The 27,821-nt window shown below is 45.3% G+C and overlaps 1 protein-coding gene across 8 annotated transcripts in view; it reads right to left on the reverse strand.

The window, feature by feature from the left end:
• Positions 1-5,127: 5,127 nt before the first annotated feature.
• Positions 5,128-27,821, reverse strand: part of RANBP17 (RAN binding protein 17) — a 52,784-nt gene continuing 30,090 nt past the window's right edge. For 4 of the 8 annotated variants that reach the window (XR_006180722.1, XR_006180723.1, XR_006180724.1 and 1 more), the window contains 2 exons: positions 7,683-12,078; positions 5,128-5,271 (listed from right to left, as the gene is read on the reverse strand). Coding sequence is in view for 3 of the 8 variants with exons in the window: in XM_042880632.1 (XP_042736566.1) it covers positions 5,244-5,271; positions 7,683-7,810; positions 11,980-12,078 (255 nt within the window). In the remaining 5 variants the exon portion in view is untranslated. The remainder of the gene's footprint in view (positions 5,272-7,682; positions 12,079-27,821) is intronic. The other 4 variants (XM_042880632.1, XM_042880631.1, XM_042880633.1 and 1 more) reach the window with 2 other exon arrangements.

Raw genomic sequence — 27,821 nt, forward strand, 5'->3', positions numbered from 1 at the left:
CGGGGCGGCGGAGCGGAGCGGGGCCCGGCCGCACGTCGGGGCGCGGACTTTGAGCCGCCCCAGCGCGGCCCCCCGACGGCCGCCTCGCGCGGTGCGGAGCGCCCGCGTCCGCCCCGTCGGCGGCGCCCGGCCCGGAGGTCCCGGCGGCGTCGCGGCGATCGGCGGCGGGGCGGCCGAGGCCGCTAAGTGAGTTTGCCGTCGCTCCCCGACGTCCAAATGGGACTACAGGCGTTAAAAATTAAATAACGCGCGAATGCATTTACTTAGTTTCCCTCTTATAAAGGGAAATGAAAACAGGGAATAGAATTTTCCTTTTAATAGAATGTAATGGTATTTGATCAGCACCTGGTAGGGCGAGCCCGCGATTCCGGGAGCGGTGACACGGAGGCACTTTATTAGTTTTTAAAGCTCGGGATTCAATTACCGCCGAGCTGCGTAATCCCGACGGCCGAGCGGACACGGAGCCGGGCGGTGCAGGCGGCGGGCGGACCCCGACGGGCAACGCGGCTCGGAGTGCGGCTGCACCGCCGTCGCCGCCTCCGTCGGGGCTCCGCGCCGCCCGCGGCCGTGTGAGGTACGGGGTTGGCGCAGCCCCGGGCGGTTCGTTGCCTCCCGGCCGGTCCCGAGCACGGGGCGGGGGATCGGGAGGAGAAGGGGAGAAAAAAAGAGGGGTGGAGAGAAAAAAGGAAAAAAACAAAAACAAAAACAAAAACAAAAAACAAACTGCGACCGGGCGGTAAATAAATAAATAAAGCGGCGCCCGGCCCCGGCTCGGGGCTTTGTTAGAGAAAATTGCGGCTCGATCTGCATAATGGGAACTCGGGCCGCCCAAGGCTATCTTTTTATTGCGTGTGTGTCTGCTGTTATCAATTTTGTGAACGATTTCACAGGGAGCCTGGCAGACTTGAGCTGGAATAATATGCAAAGATGAGCTCTGAATAATGAATGATGTGCTTTTAAACCAATTCCAAAGTGTCTGTGATAGTACAATATGAAAAGGGGTGGTAAGTAATAGTATATTTAAAAGGCGCTAGTATGTTTTTATTACTATATTTAAAAAGATATCTATATTATTTTTGTGAAATGGATAATATATCACGGAGTCTTTGATAATCAGCTAAACAATACATTTTTCTTTGGGAAAACTCTCCCGGTTTTACACAGTTAAATACGGAGTGTCGACGCACGGCGTTGTACCGCTCGGCGACTTGATTAAATATTAACTCTATTTTAATATTAGCTTTTAAATTTAATATGTTGACGTTCTGCAGTTTTACTTTAATTACGTTTTATAATTAATAACCCGGGACGTACGGTATCCTTAAATGCGGCTCTCCCGCTGCCTCCTCCGCTGTAACCCCCCCCCCCCCCCCCCCACCCACACACACACAGGGCGAGACGGTGCCGCGCAAACCCCGCGCAAACCCCGCGCAGCCGCTATTTCCACACCCGCCCCGACGGCGCGGCTCTGCCCCGCTTCGGCCTGGGGGGGGCGGCGGATACCCGCAGCGCGGCCCCGACGGCGGGCGGCGAGAAGCGGCCACGCGCGTTACGGTGCCGCCGCAAGGAGCGCTCCCCGCAGGACGAGCCGTGCGGCTCCGGTGCGCCCGTCTCCAGCAGCGCCTCTCCCCGCGAGCACCTCCGCACAACGGCAGCGGTGCGGAAACGAAACCCGCAGCAGGAAGATGCCGGCATCTGTCCGCTCCCCCGGGATCGCCGGGCGGAGTTGCGCGGGTAGCCGGGGTACGGCTCGATGTCCGTCCTGCGAGATCCTCGGTGGGAAGTTTGTTGTCGTAACGTGAGCCGAGTGAGCCGCGACACCTGTCTTATTTAATGCTTACCGCTAATTATTTGTAAAGCGTTTGGTTTCTAAGGTGAGAAGGAACGATGTCTGCAAAGACACCGAGAGAAAGCGCCGCAGGACTCCCCCGGCACTCACAAACCACGGGCACGTCGGTGCCACCGCGGAGCTGCGCGGCTGAGCGCAAGCGGGGCCGGCACCCTGGAGCTGCCGCTGCCCCTCAGCTCTCTCCGCGCTGCTCCGTGCTCCCGACGCCCGCCCTGCACGGCTCCACGCCTCGCGCTGCCCCTCGCGTGGGGCCCGCGGCTGCCGCGGCACCGGCACCGCACGGAGCGCATCTCCCACCCGCTGCTAAGCTGGCCGTCCCGCCGCCGCCAAGAAATCCCGCTCCTTTCAGGGCACTGGAGGCACTGCCTCATCCCGGGTGTGATGCTCCGCTGCTCGAGGCCGCGATTCAGCATGCAGGAATCCACGCGTTGCCCCGAGGACCGGTTCTGCTCCCGTCCCAGCGGGCCCCAACTCATTCCGCCGGGCTGCAGGGCTGTGAGGGCCGCGCTGCTCCTTCAGGCGCCGTCTTTGCCCGTGGAGCGGCACAGAACGGCCCGAAGATGGGGCGGGGAGAGGAAGGGCAGCCCTGGGCATTGCAGTCTGGCTGAAGGGGAGAACCCGAAATACCCCCCAGGGCAGCAGCTGCAGGCGGTGTGCAGCCCCGGACACCGAGCGTGCCCTGATGGCTTCAGCTCACGTTTGGGCACTTCTATTAGGAAAGGCAAAACTTTTAGTTGCAAACCCGCGTCTCGGCCCACCAACACCCCAGTGGGATGAGGAGGGAGGGAAGGAAGGAAGGGAGCCGAACGGAGAGAGCGCAGAGGGTGACGGGCAGATGGGGCCCGGTGCCTCTCTGCCATCTCTGATAACATCAGGCTGAGCCGGAGCCGGCGGGGACGTCCCGGCAGCGCTGCCGGGCATGGACATCTGCTCTGCTGTGCACGGTGCGGGCTGGGGCTGCCGAGGTGCAGTCGGTCTGTGCCAGCCTCTCCTAATTCTTATTTGCCGCACCAACCTGCACTCGCTGCCCGATTCTTACACTAAATATGACTTTGTTGGGCAAATCGCATTAGGGTGGATGCTGCAGGTATCCATTAAGGTTTATTTATCGTGATACAGGTTGGATCTCATGCTCATAAATAACTTATGTTATGGCTTTTGTTTGTAGAAATGTAACTTACATATTTTATTACGCTTTCTGTAAACCTCAAACAGAACGCTGTCAGAGAAGCACTCCTAACGGCCGCCTAAACTGTGGTACATCACATCCACACCAACATTATTTTTTAATAGGGCAAGGAAGCGCGTTACCCCTCTGCAGTTTGAAAGGTTCGCTGTCATCGTAAACTCCAATAAAGCATTAACAAGTCTAAGGAGCTGCTTTACAAAGTGTGCACCGCTCGTGGCTGAGCTTCTTCAGAGCCCCCGGTGCCAGCAGGACGGTGCTGGGCTTTGCTCTCCCTGTGCCAGGGCTGCTCTGCTCCTCGCAAGGCAGGCGCTCACCTGCAGTGCAGCTGTCGGTGCCTCACTGTAACCACAGAAAATGCATCTGGGGGAGAATCAGAGCCGTTCTGCAGTCCCAAGCTGTCAGCAGAACAAGACAGACTTGCACTGCTTTCTCGAGAGGAAATCACTGGGGGCCGAATGCAGTCTCCTTCCTGATGTTTTCTCCATCCATCGTTTCCATTTTTTTTTATTTTTTATTTTTTTTTCCTTAAAGTACAAAGAAACCCCAAACCCCTTAAGGCAACAATGCTTTTAACCAACCAGGCATCACACATCCTTTGGAGGCATAGGAGGAAAGTCTGGGCTGTGCCCACTTTGCCAGTGGCCTTCTCAAGGCTGACAGCACAGACTCTCAACAAAGGACCTGGAGTCATAAAACACACTGCTTGTTCTGCCATCCATCTCCAAACCAAAAATCAAGCCTGTTTATACGACCAGCTTCTCTAAAGAAGGTCCTGCTGTCAGTTGTTAACCAAAGTTGGAATGCTGCTCAAATACACACATCCAGTTTGCCCCATTTACAAGATGTGAGTTGTGGGAAGCGTTAGAAGCGGAATTCGAGGAGTGCCACAGAAGGCAGCAGCCTTATGTGAACGCAAGCCTTGAGTCTGAACGCTGAGCGACGGGGACACACGGAGCTCTGCTTTCCACCATGCCCAACTTCTGCTCCCAGCAGAGCCACTAACAAACCAGCACGAGGACTGGGCGCTGAGCACAGCCGCTTTCATCCGAGCCTCTAAATGCCAACGTGGGGCTGGGAGGTGATGGAAAGTTTCAACAGCAAGTTACCCAGAGCCCTGGAACCACCTGCAGGGGAATGGCAGGACCTCCCTCTGTCAGACGGACACGGCTGCACACACAGCAGGGAATGGCTTCAGCCTGTAGAACCTAAGAGTGACAACTCGTTTCCTCATTGCACAGGCAACCAATTATTTGCCTAAGGAAAAAGAAAGCCCAGCCCAATGCCAACAGTATCTAATTGCACGGAATAGCTTTTGTATGTTGTCAACTGATCGACTTATTACTTAAATAGTTCTGATTCTTGTTAGATCTTGCTTCATTCATCATTGGCACCCTGTGCCCACCTCAGGCCCTTCACTGTGCTGCACAGAGCAGTGCTGTGTGTGTGTGTACTGCAGACCCAAGGAGGGCTTCTGGTTGGTACACACCGAGCTCTTCACCACCTCTGAGAGGTGAAGACAAATCTGCCAAGTTTGCTGGTTTAGATGCATGTATTCATCTTCATCGTGCCAGAAGCCATGTAAGTATGAGCGATACGTCTTTGGATCTACTTGCTTTTTTTTGTTGGAGTGGATGCATTTAATCCTGTTTAAACAGCATCATAACATTTAGCAACTTCTTTCTGCCCTGGATTCCCCCTCTCCCCATTTCCAAGGACCTGGAAAACTTGTGCTGGTGAAATTCAGATCCCACCAGTGTTTCACTAACGGCAGCTCCATCTGCTCTCTTACATTATATGCAACATTCTTAATTTCCTGGCCATACTTAAGAGTCTAAAGTGCTCACCTGTAGTCTTCCATCTCCTCATGCACACTGTCATGCTTTTTGGTTAAGTACTGTTTGTACACTGTTTCATAAAGATAAAAGAACAAGATAGTAAATTTTGCTAAGAGAGGTAGAAAATGTTGACTTCACATTGCTTTCACTATTGCAAAGCCTTACATTTATACCAGAGATATAGAATAGCAGAAGTTAACTAAAAAAGTAGTTTCCGCAAGGGTCAAAATCTAACAATATAACAAGGCTCCAAAGCTTTCAGAATAGATTTATTAGCCAGCTCTGCTTTCCCCAGTCCTTGTCAGCTCTTCATTCCCAAGCTGCCCGCATCGGCCGCCCCTTCACTGTGCAGCACCTCAGCCACGTCCCTTCAGAACACTGACACGTTCTGGGTGAACCTGGGCAGAAGAAAACCCAACAGCTGGTTAGGAGAGACTTGACATTGATCTCAGTAAGTGGTAAAAAGAATAACGAAGATGGAAATGGAATCGAAAGAAGAACAGAGGAAAATGGGGGAAAAAAAATCACCACGTGCTCTCGAAAAGAGCTCTGCAATACAGCAATGAACTCAGAAGCGTATTTGGACAGCATTACAAACAGCCTACCAATGGTCTGAATCACACAAATCTGCTGGGAACTGAATGCAATGAGGACCCTGATCCAGACCCTCCCCAGCCTCTAGCAAAGGGCTCTCTGGGATGCACCCAGGTGGTCACCAACTCCAGGCTGCCCCGCTGCCACCACCCTCCTCACGTGAGACACTGCACCAGCACCCACCTGGCACAGAACTTCATTGCCATTTATCACATACTGCTTGTGTGCTTAAAAAAGTATTTTAAATGTCAGGAAAATATATAAGCACGCTGTATTTAAGGTCTCTGGGTCATCTTTTGTTTGTAGCCTCACTGCTCTCTGCTTTGATTGTCAGACTTTGCTGGTTTGCTAGAGCAAAGCTAATAAAGTTTGCCAAAGAATGGCTCCTTGGGGCTCCTTCTTGCACGGGGCTGCACGGACAGGTGCTTGTGGAACTGACGTGAGCTCAGGCCAGGTCTCCTGGCAGGAACAGGGAAATAATCCTTCCTGCCTACCTCCACAGCACTGTATTTGATGAGTATGCGTAACTGCAGTGTGGTAAAGTGTGTGGAAATACAGGATGCAATTATGAGTTCATTCTTTATTCTATTCATAATTTTTTACTTTTTTGTTTATTTCCTTACTAATGGAAATTGATTTCTGCTCAAATTTAAACAATCACCGTTAAAAGAAGCCTCCTGTTCCACAGAATAAATCAGACAAGGATTACGAATCAAGGGCTGAAAACAGAACGACCATGTATTAACTCATGCTGCTTGCTGGGAAGTGATGGCTTAGAAGTCTTCCTAAGTTAGACAGGCGGATGCTACCCAGACAGACGAGCTGCTGTCTGACCGAATTATCCCCGTCCCCCTCACACCTGCACCCACCTCTCCCTGCTGCAATTCTACAAAAGCTCCCCGAGAGCTTCCACACCACCGCCCATCTGACAACGCTCCACAGAGCTCAGAGATGAAAATACGCTTTAAATCTACATATATGTAAATCTAACGCTTGCCAAATCTAATCTTTGCCAGCAGCCCTCATGATGGAAGCCCCTGTCTGCTCCCTGAGCAGGGAGGGCAGGGAGAGGAGAGCCACATCCCTGCTGCCTGGCTCATGGCTGGTGTGGGGGGCCCAGCCTCCTGCCATCCCGCCCCCCTCAGCCCACACTAGCACATCCAGCAGTCCCCTTCTGCCCTTAAAGTCCAGCTTCTAGGAATAAGGCAGCTCAGAGAACCTGCACATCAAAGCCTGCTTTCCTCCGAAAACTGTGTTATCTGAAGGACTTCTTGCCTTCACTAAAAATAAATAGACACAGAACTAAGAAACTATCAATTTCTAGCAAAGAGTTTTGCTCAGTTCCTCATCTGTTCATGTTTCTTCTCTTTCTATGTGGTTTTACTTATTTACATAATCCAGAAGGACTTTTGAGTCAAATGACTCCCCTGGCATTCACAGCTGCAAAGTCAGCCCATGTCCTACAGCTCACCACCATCAGCTCCGTTTTTCTTTCTTTAATGGGCACTCCTGTCCTTTCTGATGCCTTTCTGCCTTTTCCCCCCAGTTTTCTCCCAACCCAGAACAAGTCACACAAAGTCTGTCAGAGTTACTGCCAAGGATGTGATCTGCGCTCCTCTGGGTCCACTTCCAAATCCCTCTATCTCTGCCTCTCATCGATTGTCAGGCCATAAGGAACTTGTTTTAATACTGGAATTTAACAGGAAAATGAAACAAAATAACAGAGTCCAAAATCAATGCAAAACTATGTAAGGACTAAAAAATAATCACCAATTTTCATAGCAACAAAGAGAAAAGAAGTTAGAGAAATAAAGTCAGCAAATGGTCCTAGTCATTCTGTCCAAGACATTCTGCAGGTTGTTTCAGGCCTTGCAGGGAGCCCCGCAGCCGGGACTTTGATTGTGTCTCCATAATTTCAGGGTTTGTTTTGGCAGAGTAATGCACACAGACCACAGGGCCAGAGCCACCCGGTAACAAACAGGGAACATTCAATGCTGACAGGAGAAACGCTGAGTCTGCCAACTTCCACTCTGCTTTTCGACTGAGGGCAAGATTGGTTGACTTTGTGATTCGTGTTACCAGAAAAATTACCCTTGCCATGTTTACCCACAGATTCAGGCTCCAACTGCTCAGTCTAGGGATAAGTCCTTTTATGGGGAATGACCCTTCTTTCTCAGGGAAGTAATTCATGGCTACTGATGTGTTATCAACTCACCAGCCTCTGTTCTTCACTGAAACCTTCTGCTCAACTCCCTTCATGCGGTTCCTGAAGCACTGCTCAAGGACTTGCTGTGTGCTGCCAGGCTGGCTGTTTATCAAAGTTGCCCTCAGCTCACTGAAGTACTGTGATAAAGAAACAGAGAACTTCAGGAATGTGATTTGGAAGTTTAAAGCCAGTTACTCACCTGCACCAGGAGCATTCTTGAACAAAGCTTCACAGGCTGCTCTCTGTGAGAGGAGCTGGGCAAACTGCAAGCAGATTTAGGTGTCCTGAGCCACAACAGCTTCAGTCCTATCTCACGACTACAATTTAGTGAGGGGCCACTTTCTGAGCTCCAACACATGAAGCCACCTGAGAGAGGTGATATAAATGTTCCTCGACTCCTCTTTAAGTCTTTTTTGAATGGTGCAAGTTTGCACATCTCACTGCAGGATCTCATCCACTGTACTGCTGACATGAGACAGACTCATCCTTGCTTCTTTAGAAGCTAGGCATTCTATGACATTTTCTGTATTACTATATCCACTCTGTCCTGGTTAATCTACAGACTAGTTAAAATAGAACTTTTTACCACCTTTGGACAAATTTTGGCTAGCCTAGCAATAAGGAATGGGATGCAATCTCCAGAGTCATCAGCTACCCTATTCCTGTAGCCAAAGAAGTTGTATAATCCTGTTTAGTGTTTACTGTACTGACTACATAGACCAAAGTCTTCTGGCCTTGGGCATAAGCACATCCACAGTATGAACACTGAGAGAGACAACTATTCAGAGGTGAATGAACTATTCTGGCAGAGGTTCACAGCATTCAAGAAGGATATTGCTGGTGGTCTCCACCCCATTCTACAGTACCTTCCCCACACCTCATCATTCGAGAGGCAGGATAGCAGTTCCGTCCACAGACACTGCTACAGAAAGTCCCACCAGTCCAAGTTTTACCATCAGTAACCAAGTCAGACATATAGAAGCCACTCTAAAATGAATGTGGCCTTTTGGTTCAAGAATGACAACAGAAATTAAGAGGTAAAAGCTTAAGCGACCACACTGACAACTGCTAAGCTAGTTTGGTCAAAGGCACACGTCCTGATGGAGGAAAGCCTAACCTCATCTCCACATTTCAGTTGCACATCAAGAAAACTCATTAAAAGAAGGCTGAAAAGAGTTTCTAGTATGCAAAATGTTAACAGCCTTTTGAAGTTAATGCTAGGCAAAAAAAAAAAAAAAAAAAAAAAAAAAAAAAGATACACCAGGGTATCATACAGATAGCCAAAATGCATGCCAGGGATTTGTTTAACACCTCAGTTTAAAACCAGTTAAATTTCAAACATGAGCTTCCTTCTGACCAAAAATGCAGCTCTCTTATATTAATGCAAAAATACGAGAAAAGAAAACGTAGTAAAATCAGGGCATTCTAGTTTTAAGCCCATGACAACTCAGTAGGATGATAGGAATACTCAGAGCTGAGGCACTGGCACAGGTCTCCCAGAGGACCTGTGGGTGCCCCATCCTTGAGGTGCCCAAGATTGGGCTGGATGGGCTCCTGGGCAGCCTGATCTGGTGGGCAGCAATCAGCCCATGGCAGAGGCTGGAGATACGTGGGCTGTAAGGTCCCTTTCAACCCATTCTATGATTCCACGATAGGAAGTGAAAAACCAGCCCCCAGTCCAGCTCCTTTCAAAACAGACACATCCTGTATCACACTTCCGTGCTGGTCGCTACAGCACCTGCTGATCAAATAGCTGACATGTGAACTCAAACTTGAAAAACACGTAGGCGTAAAAGACGAAATATCTGTCTGCAACAAACACGTTCCCCAAAGCATTCTCTCAAGGTGACAAATGCAGAGTTCAGTCTAGAAAAGGCTGCAATCCTGAGATCCTCTCTGGTACTAGAGGTACAGAGGTGTTCCAAGAGCTTCCTTCATCAACCCCACAACAGAAAGTCTTACCAATACCCTCCCTAACAGCAAGGAATTACATCTCTGTCCAACAACCCCGCCGACAGCCTCCTCTCGCATGGCATGGCTGCTCCAGCACTACAGAGCTGCTCTGAGCCCAGGGGCTTCTAGGGCTTCTCTGCAATAACATCACTTCTGCCCATGCACACACATGCTTGTGATCTTCTTTGTTGAAGAATAGCAAGAAGGAGATGCCAGGATTCTGGCTGCCATCAGGATTTAAATTAAACTTGCTGCCTCACTTTGGGAGAGGAACGATGTCAGGAGCCACTGGAAACCATCTCATTTGACAGCAAGCTGATGCTGTCTCAAAAGATTTAGCATTGTTTTAGGGTGGGCTCTGTATACAACTCCCATTTTGGCATAACTCAGCCTATAAGGACAAGCAAGTATGAATCCTAGCTATTCTGAGTCCCCAGGTAAACCTGCCGCCTTCCCTTTGAGACGAACTATCAGCAAGGGAAGTATCATTAAAACGAAAGTAGACGAGAACAAACAATAAAAGTAAAATGTGGTTAATGTGTGCTTGCTACCAGAGGAACTGTACAGACTGATACCCCACCTGAAATAAAGCAATCTGCTTCCAATAAATAAGCTGGCGGTGTACCGAAACGAGCCGAGGAAAGATGACTCTTACAGCCACATCTAAGTACATCACCTACTTTTTTCTGAACACAAAATAATATGCTCCATGCAAAACGGGCAATGCAAATACTGTAAATTATATTTCCTGTTCTCCATCCTTCCAAAAGAAATGGAAGGCTTGCTGATAAGTCACGGCGCTTGTACGTACCTGTGTCTGCTGAGCAAAACACATAATCATTAGAACCAGCCTAATTTCAGTAAAAAGAATATTCTGCCAGTCACAAATTTATTTCTTGTGATTTACAGCTCCACAATTTTATCTTCAAGTGAAATATTTAATTTCTTCTCATACGGAAGCAGCTAACATCAAAAAACACATAATTAATATGTAGTCAGGCTAATACTTAAACGCTATAAATCAGAAGCATTATATAAACAAAAGTGTCGTCTTGAACAAGATTGGGAACGCACAAAGCTACTTATTTCCCACTTTTATAATGATGCAGTGACTCAGAGCAGATAGAAAATGATTAGTTTTCCTTCCAAAGTAGGAAATATTGCTTCCATCTGTAAAGTATAATATTGTGATGTCATAAAGTTTTCCTAAACACTGAATTTGCCCTTATTCCCTCTCAATCATTTTAAAAGAACTGCTCTCTCTTATAGAGCCTGGATTTAAATCACAATAACACACCAAGAAGATGAATGACAGTGCTATTGGATATGGCTAAAATTGGATCCTTCAGCACAGGTGAATGATGAGACAGCGCTTCTCTTCTTGATATATTTTCTTCTTCTATTAGTTTCCTTCCATAGCTGGGATTTCAGTTTGAATTTTAATGTATGCAGTTGCTGCTAATCTTAGTGTCTTATTTTTTTCCAGCACCCTCTTATTGTATAGACAATTCATTCTCCAAAGCAGTAATACACTGAGGCTTGTGACTGCCCAAGATATAAAGCAATTCAGAATAAAGTTAGAGCCAGCTCTGAACTGTGGCAAATACAACAGGTCAGTATCTTCAGGAACAATGCCTGGCTATACAAAAAAATGCACACATTTAGATCGATTCGCATTCATTTACTCAGATGGTTTCCATTTCTGACAATATTGTCTCTATTAAGTCACAAGGGAAACATGATGGGTATATCCAAATTCATAGTTTCAGATTTTATTGAAAGGGCAAATTGCAGAGTATTTCCTGGTTTATATGATTTGCCACAGATGAACACAATCCAAATTGCAATCAATGCTGGTACTTAAGTGTAAGAGCTCAGATAATATCCTCAAAGCTGCTTGTTCCTGTGAAACCTTTCAGAAAAAGGAATTGGTTAACTATTTTTCTAGGAAGCAATTTTTTTCTGACGTGATTTCCACAGTGTTCTTGTTTCAGTGCTGCATCTAAAAGCCAGATGAGCTTGCCTATCATTTCTACCTTATTCTGGAAAAACAAAGATTTAAAATCTATTAATAATAATGATAAAAAAAAAAAAGAGGTTTGCTATATTTGCATTATCTAAGATTGGGTGTAAAAGTTGGAGTAAAGTTTGAGAAGATTCTCTCATCAGCCTTTGTGAACAAATCTGTAAAATATTACCTGGTACATGAGCTGAGCTTTACTTTAGCATGGGGCTAAGTGAGTTAGGTTCCAGGGAAAGAGGAAGGGGATTTGAAAGAGCCACAGGCAGCTTTGTTCTGAAGTGAAATAATGATTTCAAAGAGTGCACCTGGAAGAACCTCTTAAATGCTCACCTTCCCATCTAGAGCTGTAAGTCCAAGCAGTGGTCCTGACACAGACCGTTGGTTCCTGCAGTCTTCCAAACTGATGGTGTTCGTTAGGATTGACATCATCTGAAGGAAAATTCCAACAGTTTGGCGATCAGGAAAAATTAACAAAGCCTTTACTAATCATGCTGGGATTCCCTGGATGGGCACAGTATCCCAAAAGTCTTTCTTCCAAACAAATATTTCTGTAAGCAGAAATACCAGGTGAAGAAATGAAGAAAGTGAATGTTAAAGCTTAGCTCCGAGGTCATAATTACAGAAGTGAAAACAAATAGGAATAGAAACTTAAAGTTGTGTTTATTTAAGGTACAGATTCACTTATTGGACAGTAATATGTGTGTGGTCAGTAATCTGTGTTTGTTTCAGATTAATTTCAAGGTGCTATTCAAGATCCTGGTTTTCTCACACCCACTTCCTCCTTCTTGAAAGGCATTTGATGATGAAGGTAATCCTGATCACAGCAAGGCATCTACAAATCTACATCAATTGCAAGGCAGTTACAAATCCAAGTCTGTGGTTTTGGACATTTTATTTCTGTTACTTAACTTACAGAGATCTACAGCATGCATAAAGCCACTTGATCAACTTTACAAATCACTGAGACCTATCAATCCATACAGCTAAGCTCTTTTGGCTCTCAAGCAGAAGACAAGTAACTCTGTTGGCTGGCTGTAACAGAGCCTTTGGCTACCACCACAACAGGTATTCTCCCCCGGGGTCTCCTGCTGTGCATCTACACTGCTGGTGTGTGTAGTTAGGGAGGGTGGGACTTATTTCAGGGATCAGCACCACTTTTGTAAAAATAAATCACAGAAGAGCTGTAGAATCCATTTAAAGACAAAATCCGCAAAGATATCCTGGAGACACAGCAGTCCCAAATGCCAAAGGCCATAACATATACGAATCTAAAAACATTACTCAAAGACTAAACAGAACGAAAATTTGTAGAATGTCACCAGTAAGTAGTTTGACTCAGATTTATAAAATATCTACACCCTAAAACCAAACATAGAAGAAGAAAATCATTAAATCCTTTCTTTTAGGCCAACGAGAAGCTATGAGCAGGGTCTCCAGAGAGCTGCCACACTACAAACTCGCCTGTAATAACTGACCAAGGCTAAGTCAAACAGCATGTTTCACTAAATGAAAAAGATGAATCCTAGCACTACAAATCACCTGCAACAGAGATATCCACAAATTATTTGAACTTTCAAGTTAGGAACATAAGGTCTGACGAGGGAAAGGCCCATTTTAATCCAGACTCCACAGTTTTACATCAGGCAAAGTATCTTCCATTACTCCTAGGACAAAATCACCTCTGCGCTGCTTTGCAAGTAGTGCAAGCAATCCAAATATCTCTGTACAAGCACTTACCAGGCACAAACAATAATTACAGCTCTTTATATGTAGGTTGCTCCAAAAGTAACGTGTCCTATTTATTTCTCTGGAAAATATAACAGATACATAGAGCACAATAACACTACTTCACAGAGCAAACTCTCAGCTACAGAACACCGTTTTTCCACATAATCACCACCAGTAGCAATGCATTTTCACCAGCAATGAACAAGAGCCTGCATGCTATGCCTGTAACAATCTGCACCAGCAGATTGGTGACCCACTGCTACTGTCACCACTGCTGTAACACAGCACCCACCCCTCACTGTGCTCACATCTGCTGTTTGTTCTCCATAAACGTACAGCAAGCATCAGTGAATGTCAATGGGTGCAACTTCTTCCACATGGAGGAATTCAGTTCCACACCTCTGCTTCACATGCAGCTGTGTCACCACCAGTGCTGTCGCCTTTCTACAAGGTCGCCTCTGTATAAAAGAACTGCTGGGACTTATGGCATCAGCTCACTAACATGAAGAAGGCTTACCACCTGCCTGTGAGTGTCCCAGGACAGTGATTTATGCTTTTCTTGAGGTTACAGAAGTCTACTGCTTTCAGAGATGGACAATTTGCAATCCCACCGTGTTGTCTCTGCAGACGTCTTACAAGTCCCACTTCTCACAAGGCTAAAGAGAAGCCCCTTAGGTGTACAGCTCAGCAGTAAGAGATGCAACAATAAATTGGGGCAATCCTGCCTACTGCATCGAAAGTTGTCAGGAGTGCATTACAGCAGAAGCCATCAGCAATCACTGTGCCTAATGCCATCAAGATGAAGAGCACTAAAATCCATGATAACAGCCTCAAAAGTCCTCTTGTTTTCTATGTCTTTCCATCACAACTACTGCTACTGCTGCTTTGTTTTACTGTGCAGCAAGGTTTCCTGTGCTATTTCTACGTGAGCCTACAGCAAGCTGTCAGCGTTCCAGATCCTTCTTTGTTTTACAGTACTGCTGACACACACCAAAAGACACTGTGCCCACGAACAAGCACATGGAGGTCACCCCTGCTGCACAGAACTCAAGTCTAAGCGATGCTGACCAAACAACCTTGTCTGCAAGGCAACAGAGCTAGTCTAGACGAGGCTCATGGTACTTCACAATGAAGCTCTGCCTCAGCACACAGCTCGTTTACTGGCAGAAGTACCAGGCTGCCACTTAATTTCGCTAACTCCACCCCATACCCCTCTTGTTTTCACACAGCACAGATCAGCTCCCTCCCACGCTGACAAACAACATCCCCAGCACCCTCCCCCAAACCTCACACGGCCCTTATCTGGCTCCATTCCCACTAGCTCGTGTCATCAGGAGACACAGGGTGTGAGGAAATTTCCAGGTACACAGCTCCGTCTGTATGGCCATTTCTGTCGTTCAGGTCACAAAGGAGCTGGAACTTGGCTTGTGGAGGACCTTGGAAACAACGCGCCTCTCCCTTTGTATTTGATTTGCATTTATATTTATTGGTATTTATGATGCAACACACACAGAGCAACGATGATGGCAATGTTATGGTGCTGCAGTGTTGCCCACCATTTGAGCAGCAGGATGGAGGCAGCCCCAGGCCCTGCTAGCTGCCGGCTGGAGGCAGGCGAGGGGCAGCAGGCAGAAAGCAAGGCTTGAGTTGGGGACAGAGCAATTGACAAAGAAGGGGCTGCAGAAGCAGATAATGTATTTCCTGTGGAGTTCAAACTGCCACCCTTGTCTCTGTCCTCTTATCTTAAATGTAAGGCATCGCTTTATCTGGTTCAATAATGTTTCTTCTGACACATTTGTTCTGTACAAAAGAAACTATTGACAGAAGAGGCAACAGAAAAGAACTGCTCTTCCAATAAATTAATTCTTCAGAGCCTCTCTGCCTTCAGAGCTGCTTTCTCTCTGTAGCGCTGGAGGAAAACGTGGCTCAAGACACCCCTTATTCTGATTTCATTTTTCTAAAGAAGCTGGGAAAGAAGCTGTCTTTCCATTAAAAAGGTTCTTCTGCTGCTTCATGTATCAGTACAGCACAACTAGCACCAAGCAGGTCCTGTAACTCACTTCTCTCTCCCATGCGTAGGGATAAATATTCTATTCTAATGCCCCTAATCACATTTTTAACGTAAAGAAGGTTACATTAAAAACTCTGACAGCGTTAAGTAGAGCTTCACAAAAGATCCAGAAGGCTCTAAAAACACACAGGTTTTGACCAGGCTCTCGGCTGGTGAGAACAGATCTGATGTTCCAGTCAGATCTGAAAAAGATGCCCATTTCATTGTTTAGCTTACACAACTTGGTAGATTTTATAGCTCTAGCTTCAGGCAGTCTGCTCTTAATTTAGGAGCTGTGATTACTAATTTAAATGTCCGTTAGAGTTCTCAGTTCTTTCATCATCAATTCTTTCTATATCAATAAATGGATCATCATTCAACTAATAATATTCAGAGGATTTAAATGCTCCAAGATTATTAAATACCTTAAATTTTAATCTGTTGTTTTAAAATATTTATTTTACTAGAAAGCCTAACTTTCAGATTGATATTTTCCACTTCGAGTCTGTTCAAAAAATAACACTTCCAAATGAAATAAAAAAACTAAAGCCTTGTATTTATTTTGAAAGTAAGAACAAGTCAATCACTCCTGAACTAAAAAATACTTTTCACTTGTCACAAATAGAAAATCAATTGGAATTTGAAAAATGTAAAAGTTTAAGGGCATATAATTCCTACATCTATGTATATGTGTGTGTATATGTATTTAAGTATACATTACTACAATTATTTGACTCAACAACAGAAGCTTAAGAAGCTGCAGGAAAGTCTTAGAATAAGACTGTAAAGAACCCAAACTTGTATCTCAACTTTTTGTTTCCTTTTATGAAAACAGCACCAAGGTTTAAACGGTCAAATGAAAAACAATGAAAAAAAAAAGGCAGGGCATCTGGGTGACACACCTCATGCCAACAACTCGTATGTATCTGCAGCTCATGAACCGAAATGTGATTAAAGTGTCTGGATCTCTCACAGGGTATTCCTACCAGTTATCTGTTATATTGTGCAGAGAGAGTCTTTTTTTAAAACCGGTGTTCAGAAGGGATGGAAAAGATGGCAACAGATGTGAGAAAGGGAACAGTTACAGAGCGTGGAACTCGTCATTTTCCTGGATATGTCTTTAGAACTGGCCAAAGGGCTCTAAGTATGGGAGTGCTCACTTGAAGTAGGTCCAAATCACAAGCTAGAAGAAATAATCACACAATAAGATTGTACTAACTTATGTCAAACCTGTCTTTGTATCTGAAAAAGAAACATAAGCACATACTCAGAAAGATACATTTAGGATGATAGCTTAAGGCTAATGACAAGCACCTGCAATGCGCCCAATAAATTTACTATACCAGAGCCACTGAAAACAGCCTTCTATTTCTTCACTGTTAAAATAAAGCTGGCACAATAACACAGACCAATAGGGCAAAGCAGACTTTTCAAAACTAAGGCTTGCTTCCAGCACTTCCTACCAGTAGTGAGTCAGTACTGAGTGCCTTTCAGGAAGCCACCAGGATCCCAGCAGCTGTCTGCAGTGCGCTAGGATGTAATGAGGGCAGAGCTGGAGCACAGGCAGCAGCTGCATCCTGCACACAAGCTGGCTGAAGCGAAACACTGCCCTATACTCTTCCCTCTAATTTGAGGACGTATTCTAACACGACAGAACGCGTTCTATTCGTACTGCAGTTGCCTCTAAACTGTTATGTGAAAGTCTAAGATGCTGGATCCTTTCTTGCCTCTCAGCAGCAGGTCCCTCTATCCTAAGGGAGACCTTGTTCCTGGGTCAGCTGGCATCCATCAGGGAGGAAAAGAGATGCCAGCTGACTGCTGCAAACCCTCAGCAAGGTGGTAAGCTTGTGGGACAGGTCTGCCCAGCACATGGTCTGGCTCATTAAATACTGGGAGCAGAACAGTTAACTGCAGAAACACGGGAGATGCTTGATGAACGAAACACCTCCTTCTGCATGGAGGAGGGGACACAGTTCATTAATTGTTACCTTCCAGAGTATGCTGACTTGTTTCCGTCTGAGCTGAATTTCATGTAGAGCCTCTGCTGAATGTCACATTCTCACGCTGCCTTAAGTGCTAGGTTTTGTATTTGGATATCTGGTGCAGCTGACAGATGTTTACAAACTCATGTATCTGCACAGCTTCTTTCTGCCTATCCATCTGTGCTCCCTCATAGCAGCAAATTATTCGACCTCAGGCTGGAATAACTTATGACTGTAACATCAACTCTTCGTCTGCTTTTTTAGGTGGTATTACCCCGAGATTTTCAGTTACAGATACTGGGGCGGTCGCGTTCAATTAACCTGGGCTGTCTATTTAAGAGGCGGCTCTTTCTAAATAAGCAGCCATAACTTACAGCATTGCAGCTGTTTTTAAGGATGACGGAAGCGTGATTAATTAGGACTTTGGGAACACACAACTTATCACGTTTGAAACATAAACTTCAGGTTGGTTTGGTGTAGGAGACAGCTGAGCTCTTTAAAATCCTTATAAAAAATTAATACACACTCCTCTCTGCTCTTATCAATAAAGAAGAGGAAGCTGCGTTCAGATCTGTACAAAACAGCTCGTGTCAGCTCGGATGATTGCTAGCATTCCTCCCAGCCCGCAGGATAAGGGCCCATCCCTTCTTGCTCAGCCAGCACTCCTACCTGAGAGGTGGCAGAGGAAGAGGTTGGTGTCCGCCACCAGCACCTCCCACCTAACGCCTGTTGCAGAGTATTTCATCCTCTTGGGAGGAGGGAATGGCAGCTTCACCTACACCCACTGCCTTCCAGCAAGAGTCTCTCTTCAGGGATGTAAATGGCCCTACATCTGCATCTCAGGTCTTTCCCCCAGCTAACAGCAGGGCTTACAGTGTGCAGTTCCTCACGCAGAGTTCACTCCTGCCTTCCCTTCCATCAAGTGCTGGGAGTTGGTGCACAAAGGCAGTGTGGGATTCCAGCACTGTGGAAGGGTTTCAGCATACAAACTGGCCTCTTTACCTGTAGGATCATGGCTTTTCTGAAATCTCTGTTACAGGAGGGCCTGCAAATGGCCAGCTGGGTGGCAATGTTCTGTGCAGCCCTCCTAACCCTCCACCTCTCACGCTGATGCTGCTTGCCACAAGGCAGCTGGGGTTTGCAGGCAGCCGAGCACGAGCTCCAAGCGTGCAGATATCTGCCAGCAGCAGAGCCAGGGCACCTGTACCTCAGCAGGAACCAGTAGCAGGGAGAAAAGCAGAACCTGGGTAATTATTTCACCCATACTTACCTCAGTTTAGCCCTGATGTGGACAGTCAGCAGGGACAGGGAGGAGACCAGGCTCCCAAACCAATCCTTGCAGGAAATCAGGCTTTCAGAAACCCAGCACCATGGCTCCAACCACTGCTCAAGGATCTTCCATAAAGCAATGGGACTGACTTGATTTGAGCAGCCTAATTGCACAAAACTTAAAAAGGCTAATCAAAGTATTAATTACCGATCACCTAACGCACTTCAAGCCTCATCTGTTTTCAAATCATTCATAAACTGATTCTAATTTCTACTGTTGAACAATTAGAAGTGTTTTTGCTATCCCCGTGAACTGAACTGCAACCAAAGCCATTGTGAATAAACATGAAAGACGGATGATGAAGATGGTAATAAGCACATTGCTACTGTGTCTTGAATAGTCACCGACACTTCTTAGTGAATATCATCTTTCACAACAACAACAAAGGATAAGAGCACGAGGCTATTTCATGCAGTCATCAAAACAAAATGCACTGAATATTATATTTCATACTAAATACATTACCCTGGCAGTTTGACACTCAACATTTCAATAGATATTGCGTCTCTCTCAACATTCTCCCTGAATTTCTGCAGATGGACTTTTAAGTATCAATGGAAGATTACTTTACTTGTCACACTAAAAAGATTTTAAAGGATGGCTGCACACACTTCATTTTTAATTTTTTTTTTTTTAAAGGGAAACGAATCACAGACTCAGAGACGTGGTGACACGCAGAGGTCAGGCGCCATGCGGTGCTGGAGCCCTTGGTGCAGTGCTGGCTGCCGATGGTCCCAGCGTGCCCAGCAAAGCAAGGGGAAGATCTGATGAAGCTACACTGTGTTCACCTAAACCATGCAAAGCTCAGCTGAGCTAAATTAATGGTGCTTCCAAATTTCATCCATCTGTCGTGATTTTTTATTGTTTTTTTTTTAAAACTGTGCATGTTCTTGGAGATTCATAAATGCAAGAGAATCTCAGTTTTCAATGGAAAAAACAAACAAGGAAGCACGAGGGAAAAAAATGCAACCAAAGTTTCCAGAGATCATGATCTTTAAAGATCCTGACAACACAAATAGCTCACAGGATCACAAGAAACCAAAGACAACAGCTATTTATTAGCCTGGGAAAAGTGTGGATTTTGAGGTACCATCCCAGAACTCCAAAATCATGAATCGTGCCAAAACGAACAGGTTGGAGCAAGAGGCCACCAAGCACTGGACCACTCTTGTGCCCAGCAGCAATTAAGCATCCTTGTAAACGAGGGCTATTCTAGAATTTTACATTTGATTCTTCTAAATGGAGGAAGGGGAGGGTGTTTGTTCATCCAGAGTGAGTTTCATTACTCACATGGCAAATCTGCCAGTAGCAGCTCGTGGAATGGATTGTTACCTTTCCCTATCCATTTTGTAAAGATATTGCTTTCTTTCCAGACTGCAAGCATCACTTCTAACTGGATTTTGAATTATAATGTGAACTTTACAAAATTATTGGTGCTATTCATATCGCTAGTTAGATTGTATGGAGTGGCAATATTTTTTGCCCTTCCCCTAACCAGCACCTCTTAGTGTTTTATATAAAAGCACCACGGCCAGCAGAAATCGAACATTTCCAAGTAATGTAAAGTATTACATTGAGCCCGGCAAACAAGGAATAAAACATTTTTTATACTTCTACTTAAACTTATTCGCTTTTTGAAAATATTTATGCAGCGCAGGAGGCAGGAGCTCATTGAGAAATGCAGCCTGTCCCTCTTCTTTAATTGAAACATTTATGCTTTTTGTTCTGCTAACAAAAAGCAACCAGCAGTAATAACGCAAGATAAACACACAAGAAACTTATAGATATGATTGTAAAACAACATCACCCTAATGCTTCCATTTAATTACCTTGAAATGTATTCTATTTAATATTCATTACTCAAAAGCCAATTTGAAAGAGAAAGAGGTGAAGGGACTTATTCAGAAAGACGGACTGTCATTCACTGCAATAGTTATCTAATATACAGAAGTTAATAAAGCAGATTAATCTACAAGTCCCTTTAAGCCATCACTGAGTTTAGAACAACTGCCTCTTTGACCCTTAACCCTCCCGCTGTGCACCAGTAGCAGGTGCCAGCTGCACTGAAATGATGGCTGCCGCGCCGCAGCGCAAAGTCTTTTCTTACTTTGCTTCTGACCAGCAGCTGACCCTGTAGGAACGATTGTTTCATGTGCTGGCCTAAAGGCTACATAAACCAGTAACTGATAAACAAAAGCATACATACACCAGCTGCCTAGCCCGAGGGTGCACATCCAACACTGACACCTCTAGCACTCTGTGCTGCGAGCCCAATTGAGGCTTTTTGTTTCCACACACAAATTCTGTACAATACTTGTTACTCTGTGGCCCCAAACTTCTTTCCGTCCCCAAAACTGTTTGTGTAAGCTGCAGCACAGCTTGGGTGATTAAGAGGAGATTCCCAATTTGATTTAGCGCCATTATTAAGAGCGTGAAGTCTTCAGATACATCAGTAATGATGATGCATTTTAACATTAAAAGTCTCAAAATCAAATTACTCAATTCACATGACAGCGAATCACAACAGGGCTTTAAACAAAGCAGTATCAGAAAAGACTCCGAGCTCATTAATATTGTTTGATGTCTTTGCTGACAGCGCTCACGCGGTGAAAGCGGTGTGCTTAGCAATATTCTGGAGACGGAGCCCGCTGCTGCCCTTCCACATGTGCAGAAGAAGTGTGTGTGAGAGCAGGAATCGTATTTTTCATTAAGATAAGGTGGCTCTGACATAGTTATTTTGCTGATACAAATTACGCAACCGCAAAAACAATCATTGTAATGATTAAATGCGGTTATGTACATGGGAGACTACGAGTGCAAATGCTAACGTATTTAAATGGGTTCCCTTCATTAAAAAAAATTATATATGATATTAAACCATCAATCAAATCGAAACACTAGAGTCTAAACGTATTGTCACTGGTTAAAATAAATGACTCTGAGACTGAATTTTGGCTCACTCAATATGGTGCCTTTTCTGTTGCTTAGCCACCCAAGTCTCTGCTGGCTTGGGCTACAGCTGGTACATCTCCATCGCTTTCAATTAATAAAGAAAGTTGTGATAGTATTGGATAACATTTCTAAATTGTGCTACGGGGTTGAAAACAGATGTCCCTCTGAAAATGCCTCTCACTGTTGTATCAAAGCATTCAAGCCTGCAGAAGCTGAGCACCCTGCTCCTGATTCAGCAGAGCCTCTGAGCACATTTCATTTTAAGCACAGGAACGGCTGCACCTGTGGGTTTGACTGCTCTTAAAATTAAGCATGTGCTCCAACACGTGGCTTCAGGTGGCATCAGGTGCTCGCTACTCAGCGCCCGCACAGCTGACCTCTGTCAGCACAACCCGGATTTCTTTCTGTGATGTGCTCACACACAAGTGCTTCTGCACAGGTTTTTCTGCAGGAGGCATAAACGCACCTTCTCTTGGTCCTTTTATTTCAGTTACTGTGCACAGCTCTGCGCTTGCTGAATATGGCACTCAGGTCTATCTGAAAAACAAACATCACCAATTTTATACAGAAAAGGGAAAAAAAGGAAGGTGGCACTTGATGATACGTTTTTACTCCAGTAATAACATGATTTTTCACTGCAACTGCCATTTTACTTTCTGGTTTACGAGTGCTACACAGTGCTGCTGTGCTGCTTCACGCTGTGCACCTCTGTCACTTGCAGCAGTTGGATGTCACTGGCAGCTCTCAGCAGCCTGTTGAGGTTTCACCCATAAGCACAAAGCAGCACATCCCCCTATTACTGCCCTGCTGCCTGCCTCACCCTTTCCACATCCCTGCCCCTGTTCCTTTGCTGCAGCCCTCCTCACCCAGCCAACAAGCTGAACACCTCCCTGCTGCACACTGGGTCTTGGCACGGGCACCGTGCAGTTCTAATCCAAACAATTGTACTATGTTTGAACACAGCAAAGAAAAAAAGTGCACGGGCTTATCTGCAGGCTTCTGCTGAAAATGATGCACAGAATATGACCAATGTGCAACACGCTGTTCCGTTCCTTCCCATGTACATAAAGCCAGGAAAGGAGGGGATCACCAAAATCTGTGGAGCCAATCCACCCTTCCACACCCAGCACAGGCATAACCTAATGACGGCTGTGCACACAGCATTGTATGCCCACCACTTGTGGCTCTGAGGGATGCTTGTCAGAACTATGGGTGAAAGATCCTACAAAACAGATCGGTTTTTGGAAAGAACTAACACAAATAGCACTTCTCCCTGCTAAAATTGAACAAACAGCTTAATGTGTACAGCTTGATGAGATGAAGACACAGGTAGCATCTTGAAACCCTCAAAATTACACTTTCATTCATAAAGTAGAGAAAATATCAGCTTCAGCTGGTTTAGATGACATTGGAAAGTTGCTCCTGAAATAACAGCAAGTGACAATAAGAACCTTATAAAATTATTTATTAACATGCTTAAAGCACAACCCAATGTAGCAGCAATAGTTGAATGTAATAAATTTCTATCCATGCATCTCAGGTTACTTGTCACACGTATGTTCAGTTCAGTGTAAGGCACAGACATAATGCTGTTGTGTGCAGATGAGACTCAGACTGAGCAGCTTGCCCTGGGAACGAAGCAAAAAGTAGAGCCAAAGCCAAGAGCCACTGTTATGCTTTAAAAGGATGCTGGCCCTTACACATAAATATGAAGTTGTTTTGTTCCTGGTTTCTATTGCTCCTGCCTTTGTACAATCATACCTACTTACTAAAAAGAAACAAAAACACAGAGTTGCTCTGGGACGTTCCTAAGCAAACAAAATATGAATTAATAGGCTTTAATTATGTAACTCCACTATCCCAGAGCCTGAAGGGGAGCACCTTGGTCACGGACAACCACCTATTTACTGAACTGCATTCTGATGCCTCATTTAATAGCAAAAAAGTGCTCAGCTGTAAAGCTTATAAGCCAAGCTCTGAAAGAACACCAGTGCCATGTCAGGTACTGCTGAGAAACAGTAGGTGCCTGCAGGTTCTGGGAGCCCCAGCTCGCTGCCCCAGCACCTACTGCCAGCAGCTCCTCCTGCAACCCCGCACCAAGCAGCGGCCCCAGCCCCTCCTGCTGCAGAGAAGGATGCTTGCTCTGCTCCTGGCGCCATCCTGCAGCAGCTCCTGCGGTCCCAATGCTGGCACCGCAGCCCCAGAGCTCCATGTCTGCCCCAGAGAATGATTCCCAGGCCTGCTTTGAGAAGAGCTCGAACATCTCTGCTGCTTTCAAGGAGGAAAGCAGTGCGTTCAGCTGATGGGACAAGCTGGGGCGGCCGCTCCTTCAGTGCTGCAGGAGATTTTAATTATCTGACTACTTCCAGAGATCCAACTTGGAAAAAAAAAAGAGTTCTAACTAGTAAATAATTGCAGTTATCATTGCATCAGTTTAGTTTAAAGAGCTGACAAACCTCTCTAAACTCAACGCACAATTAGTCATTAGGGTCTAGTTTTTCAGCACTGTTAAGCAATTTGTAACCCATTGCTTTTAATAGGGTTATGCATTACTTAACCGACACAGATGTCTTGAAAACCGAAACCGCTGGTTATGAAGCAGCAACCTTGTTCGTGAGCTGCCAAGATAGGCAAATCATCTCTAAACCCAGTGTTTAATGGCCAGCCGATGAATAATCAATGTCTCACTTTTCATCCGAGTGTGAAAATGAGAATAATCTAATCCATCGTCCCTCTGGTAAAACGTGAGGCCCTGGGTTCCGTTTCTATTCAGGGCTGATTTATAACCCAATGGAAACCTGATGTAAACATATGATCAATGAGGCCCATCATTGCTGATAATAACCCCCAACCGGCCCACTCCCTCATCTCAAAAGCCATCCCTTTAGGCTATTAGTTTCGTCCAGCTAATCCTCTCTACTATTTCTGCCTGCTGCTTTTACCTCGGCCATCCGTTCAGTCCGGCAGACTCAGAAGTAATTTTATACGCAGCAGAGAGCGGGTGGAATTGATTTTTCACTCAGTGCTCGGTTCCCATCTGAATAATTATCAATTTTACTGCCTCATAAAGGGAAGAGTCAAAATTTCAAATCAATTCAAAAGAGCTTCTGAGACTATAGAAACTGTGCACGAGAATAAAGGTCAACGTTGTCAGTGACCTCGGGAGATGATGTCAGATATGAGTACACTGAGCAGTTGACATCAGAGGCACTCAATATGATATGACTAGTGCTAATGCAAATCATATTTATGCTGACTACTGGAGACCAGCCATTAATATTTAAAAGAGTTTGTGAAAGCCTGCATTCAAAATAAATATAACGTATTCCACAGAATCCAAAGTTAATAAAGACAGATCACCGCCTGGTCACATGCTGCAAAGTGAAAGATTACTGTGTATTAACAGACAAGGTCCTGCATTAAGATTGCCACAAATGCAGACAAGCCCAGAGCCTGGGCTGCTGTTCTGTCATTTAAGCTGGAATCATGGCACGCACGGTGCTGAGTAATTTGACATATCCAAATGCTGACTTCATTGCTAGCTCTTATGACACCCCTATTCAGCAAGTAAAACACGAGCATGTGTAAGGCGGCAAGGGAATCACCATATTTTGATAATGATGCCAATAATAAACATCATTAATATTCCCCCAACATGCAATATCATGCCAAGGACGTACTAGTTACTTTTCACCTTCAATTAAGACTAGAAAACAAATGCAACAAGAACCACATGGTGATGGCGACTGTGTGCCAGCTTGTACCAAAATGACAGCATATCTATTAGGGCAACAGAAAGATGACCACAGACATTTGCATTTTGTTAATAACTTCTGTATTGGCTAAAAGCTTCCAGTGAAACACGGCTTCTGAAACAGCAGCTTTGCAACTGCACGAGGAATCCACCGAGTGTGGTGAACACACATCTCCCCAGAGCTGAGTGACATTTCAAGGGAACGTGGCATGGAGCAAATGAGAAGATACACAGCTAAGAACATCCCCATCTTCTCTTAATGCACGCAGGCTGCGGTGAGCTGGACTGAAGTGGGAAGGGGAAATCTTTGTTGAGCGCTGCAGCAATCACTTCCTGTCCACAAGCACGGGATTTAATTTCTATTGTATTCACCTTTAACTGAAAAATCCATGACTCACCTACTGCGAAATAAAGCATTTGCACTCAAGAGTATACAGCTACTCAATTTAACATTTCATTATGTATAAGTGTGTGGCTGAATGCTCCTACAACACTTTCAGAGAACTTTCCTTACCTTTTTTTAAAAATAGAAATGCAATGATTATCTTAACACACCTCATTTTAGGAATGAACACGGAACACAAAGTTTTAAGATACTGTACAGCCAAGCATCTACGGTTTCCAGTATGACAGAAAAAATCTTCAGCCTTTGGTTGTCATGAGAACACAGCTGAAGCTGCCCTGGGTTGCATGCCAGCCTAGGGAGATTTGCTCTGCTACTGAATTGTCAATGCTACCCTGGTGTGCAGTAACAAAGGGTTCAGAAATCAGGAATATTCCTAAATGTGATAATACCGCAAAGAAAAATCCAGTAATTCACCTGCTGTAGCACTTTCGGATTGTGCTGCATGAAATTAAACAATTTTTGTTCATCCTGTGAAGTTTCTGTACATCACGGAGCCTTGCTGCCCTCTTAAACTACGTGCTTGAAGAGGGACGTAACAATGTAGTCTAAACTGGCACAACAGCTGGAAGAGGCGATTGTAGCTGAGTAAAAAATGAAAGGTCTTGAATTCTTTTCCATGAAATAACAAATAATTACATTTTACAGTACTCAGAGAGCTCAGATTTAAAAATCTATTTGACGTTAGCCTAAATGATACACCGTCACGCGTGGTTTTGGTATCTGAGATCAGTTTTGAACATTACTTTCAACAACGCATGGTATGAAACCTTTGCCATATTAAACCTTTCAGGCTTCTGAAACCCAACATTCTGTTTTGATCCACTTACTGAAGGAGTGAGATTCAATCAGTAGAGCTGCTCTCTGGCTTTTTCCTGAGCAGCACAGCGTTTCTCTGCCCCCAAGAGCTTACAGTCAAAGTCAGGTGGGAAATAACAGACAGAGGCCACACCACGTAGTGACGGTGAGCACGGAGCAGCCAAGTGGTCACTCCAATTAACAATTAGCAATTCAAGGAGATTAAGACATATTACACCTGGCTTTCAACAACACCTCTGCAGTGACTAACCAACAGTTCAAAAATGTCCCTAACACAGCAAGTCACGACAGCAAGGACACTGCTGAAAAGCAGAAGCAAAAGCCACTTCATACCATTACTCAATGTTTCTATAAGTAAGGGAGATTAAGTGCATAAACCTATTTGCAGAGTAAATATGTCTGCCTGATTTATGTAAGTTATTTTGTTGCTAGGTGTTGCCTGCTGTGCTGCTGCTGCTGCGAAAGAGGATTCTGTTCACTTTTGTGCCTCAGCGTGGTGATGGCAGTGTGCTGGTCCTCGTTTCTCAAGCGCTCTCCTGGCCTTCTTCCTGACCATAGAGGTGAGTCCTTTCCCCTTTCCCCTTTCCCAGCTGCTGTCTCCTCCTGGCCTGACACCTGAGATGCTCCTTGGCCCCAGACCAGTGGCTATGAGATAGAGAGCTGAGCTGTGCCCAGCTCCAGTGCTGCAGTCCTGGTCAGAGCCACATTCTTACACCACTGCTGGCCCTCATCGTGCCGCCACCAGCTGAAGCTCCCTGTGTGCACACAGTGCTTTCACGTGCTGGGCACAAGCTTTAGCCAGAGCTGATAACCCTACAACTGCAAATGTCAAATCCAAGTGAGCGGGGCGTTTAGGCCCCCATCCAGCTCCTACTGACTTCAGCTAGAACTTGTCCAGGCCTTTCATAGTTCACAGCATTTATTTTAGATGGGCCACTGGAGTAAGAGATGTGTGGGGGTTGCAAAAGGAATTAAACTGTTAAAATGCTCATTCTGAGGGAAAAGGGATTAGAAGGATCCAATTAAATGTACCTTGAATTCTTTAAACTGCGCTAATTTGGAGGCCTGCCAGCCTTGCAGCGTTCATTTAAACACATCCCTCTGGACACCCAAGTATTTTGATCTGTGCTTGCTTAACTCCTTAAGCTCTGTGC

This window comes from Lagopus leucura, unplaced genomic scaffold (genome assembly GCF_019238085.1).
Source record: "Lagopus leucura isolate 7727_CA_CO unplaced genomic scaffold, USGS_WTPT01 Super-Scaffold_100027, whole genome shotgun sequence".
NCBI classification, from domain to species: Eukaryota; Metazoa; Chordata; class Aves; order Galliformes; family Phasianidae; genus Lagopus; species Lagopus leucura.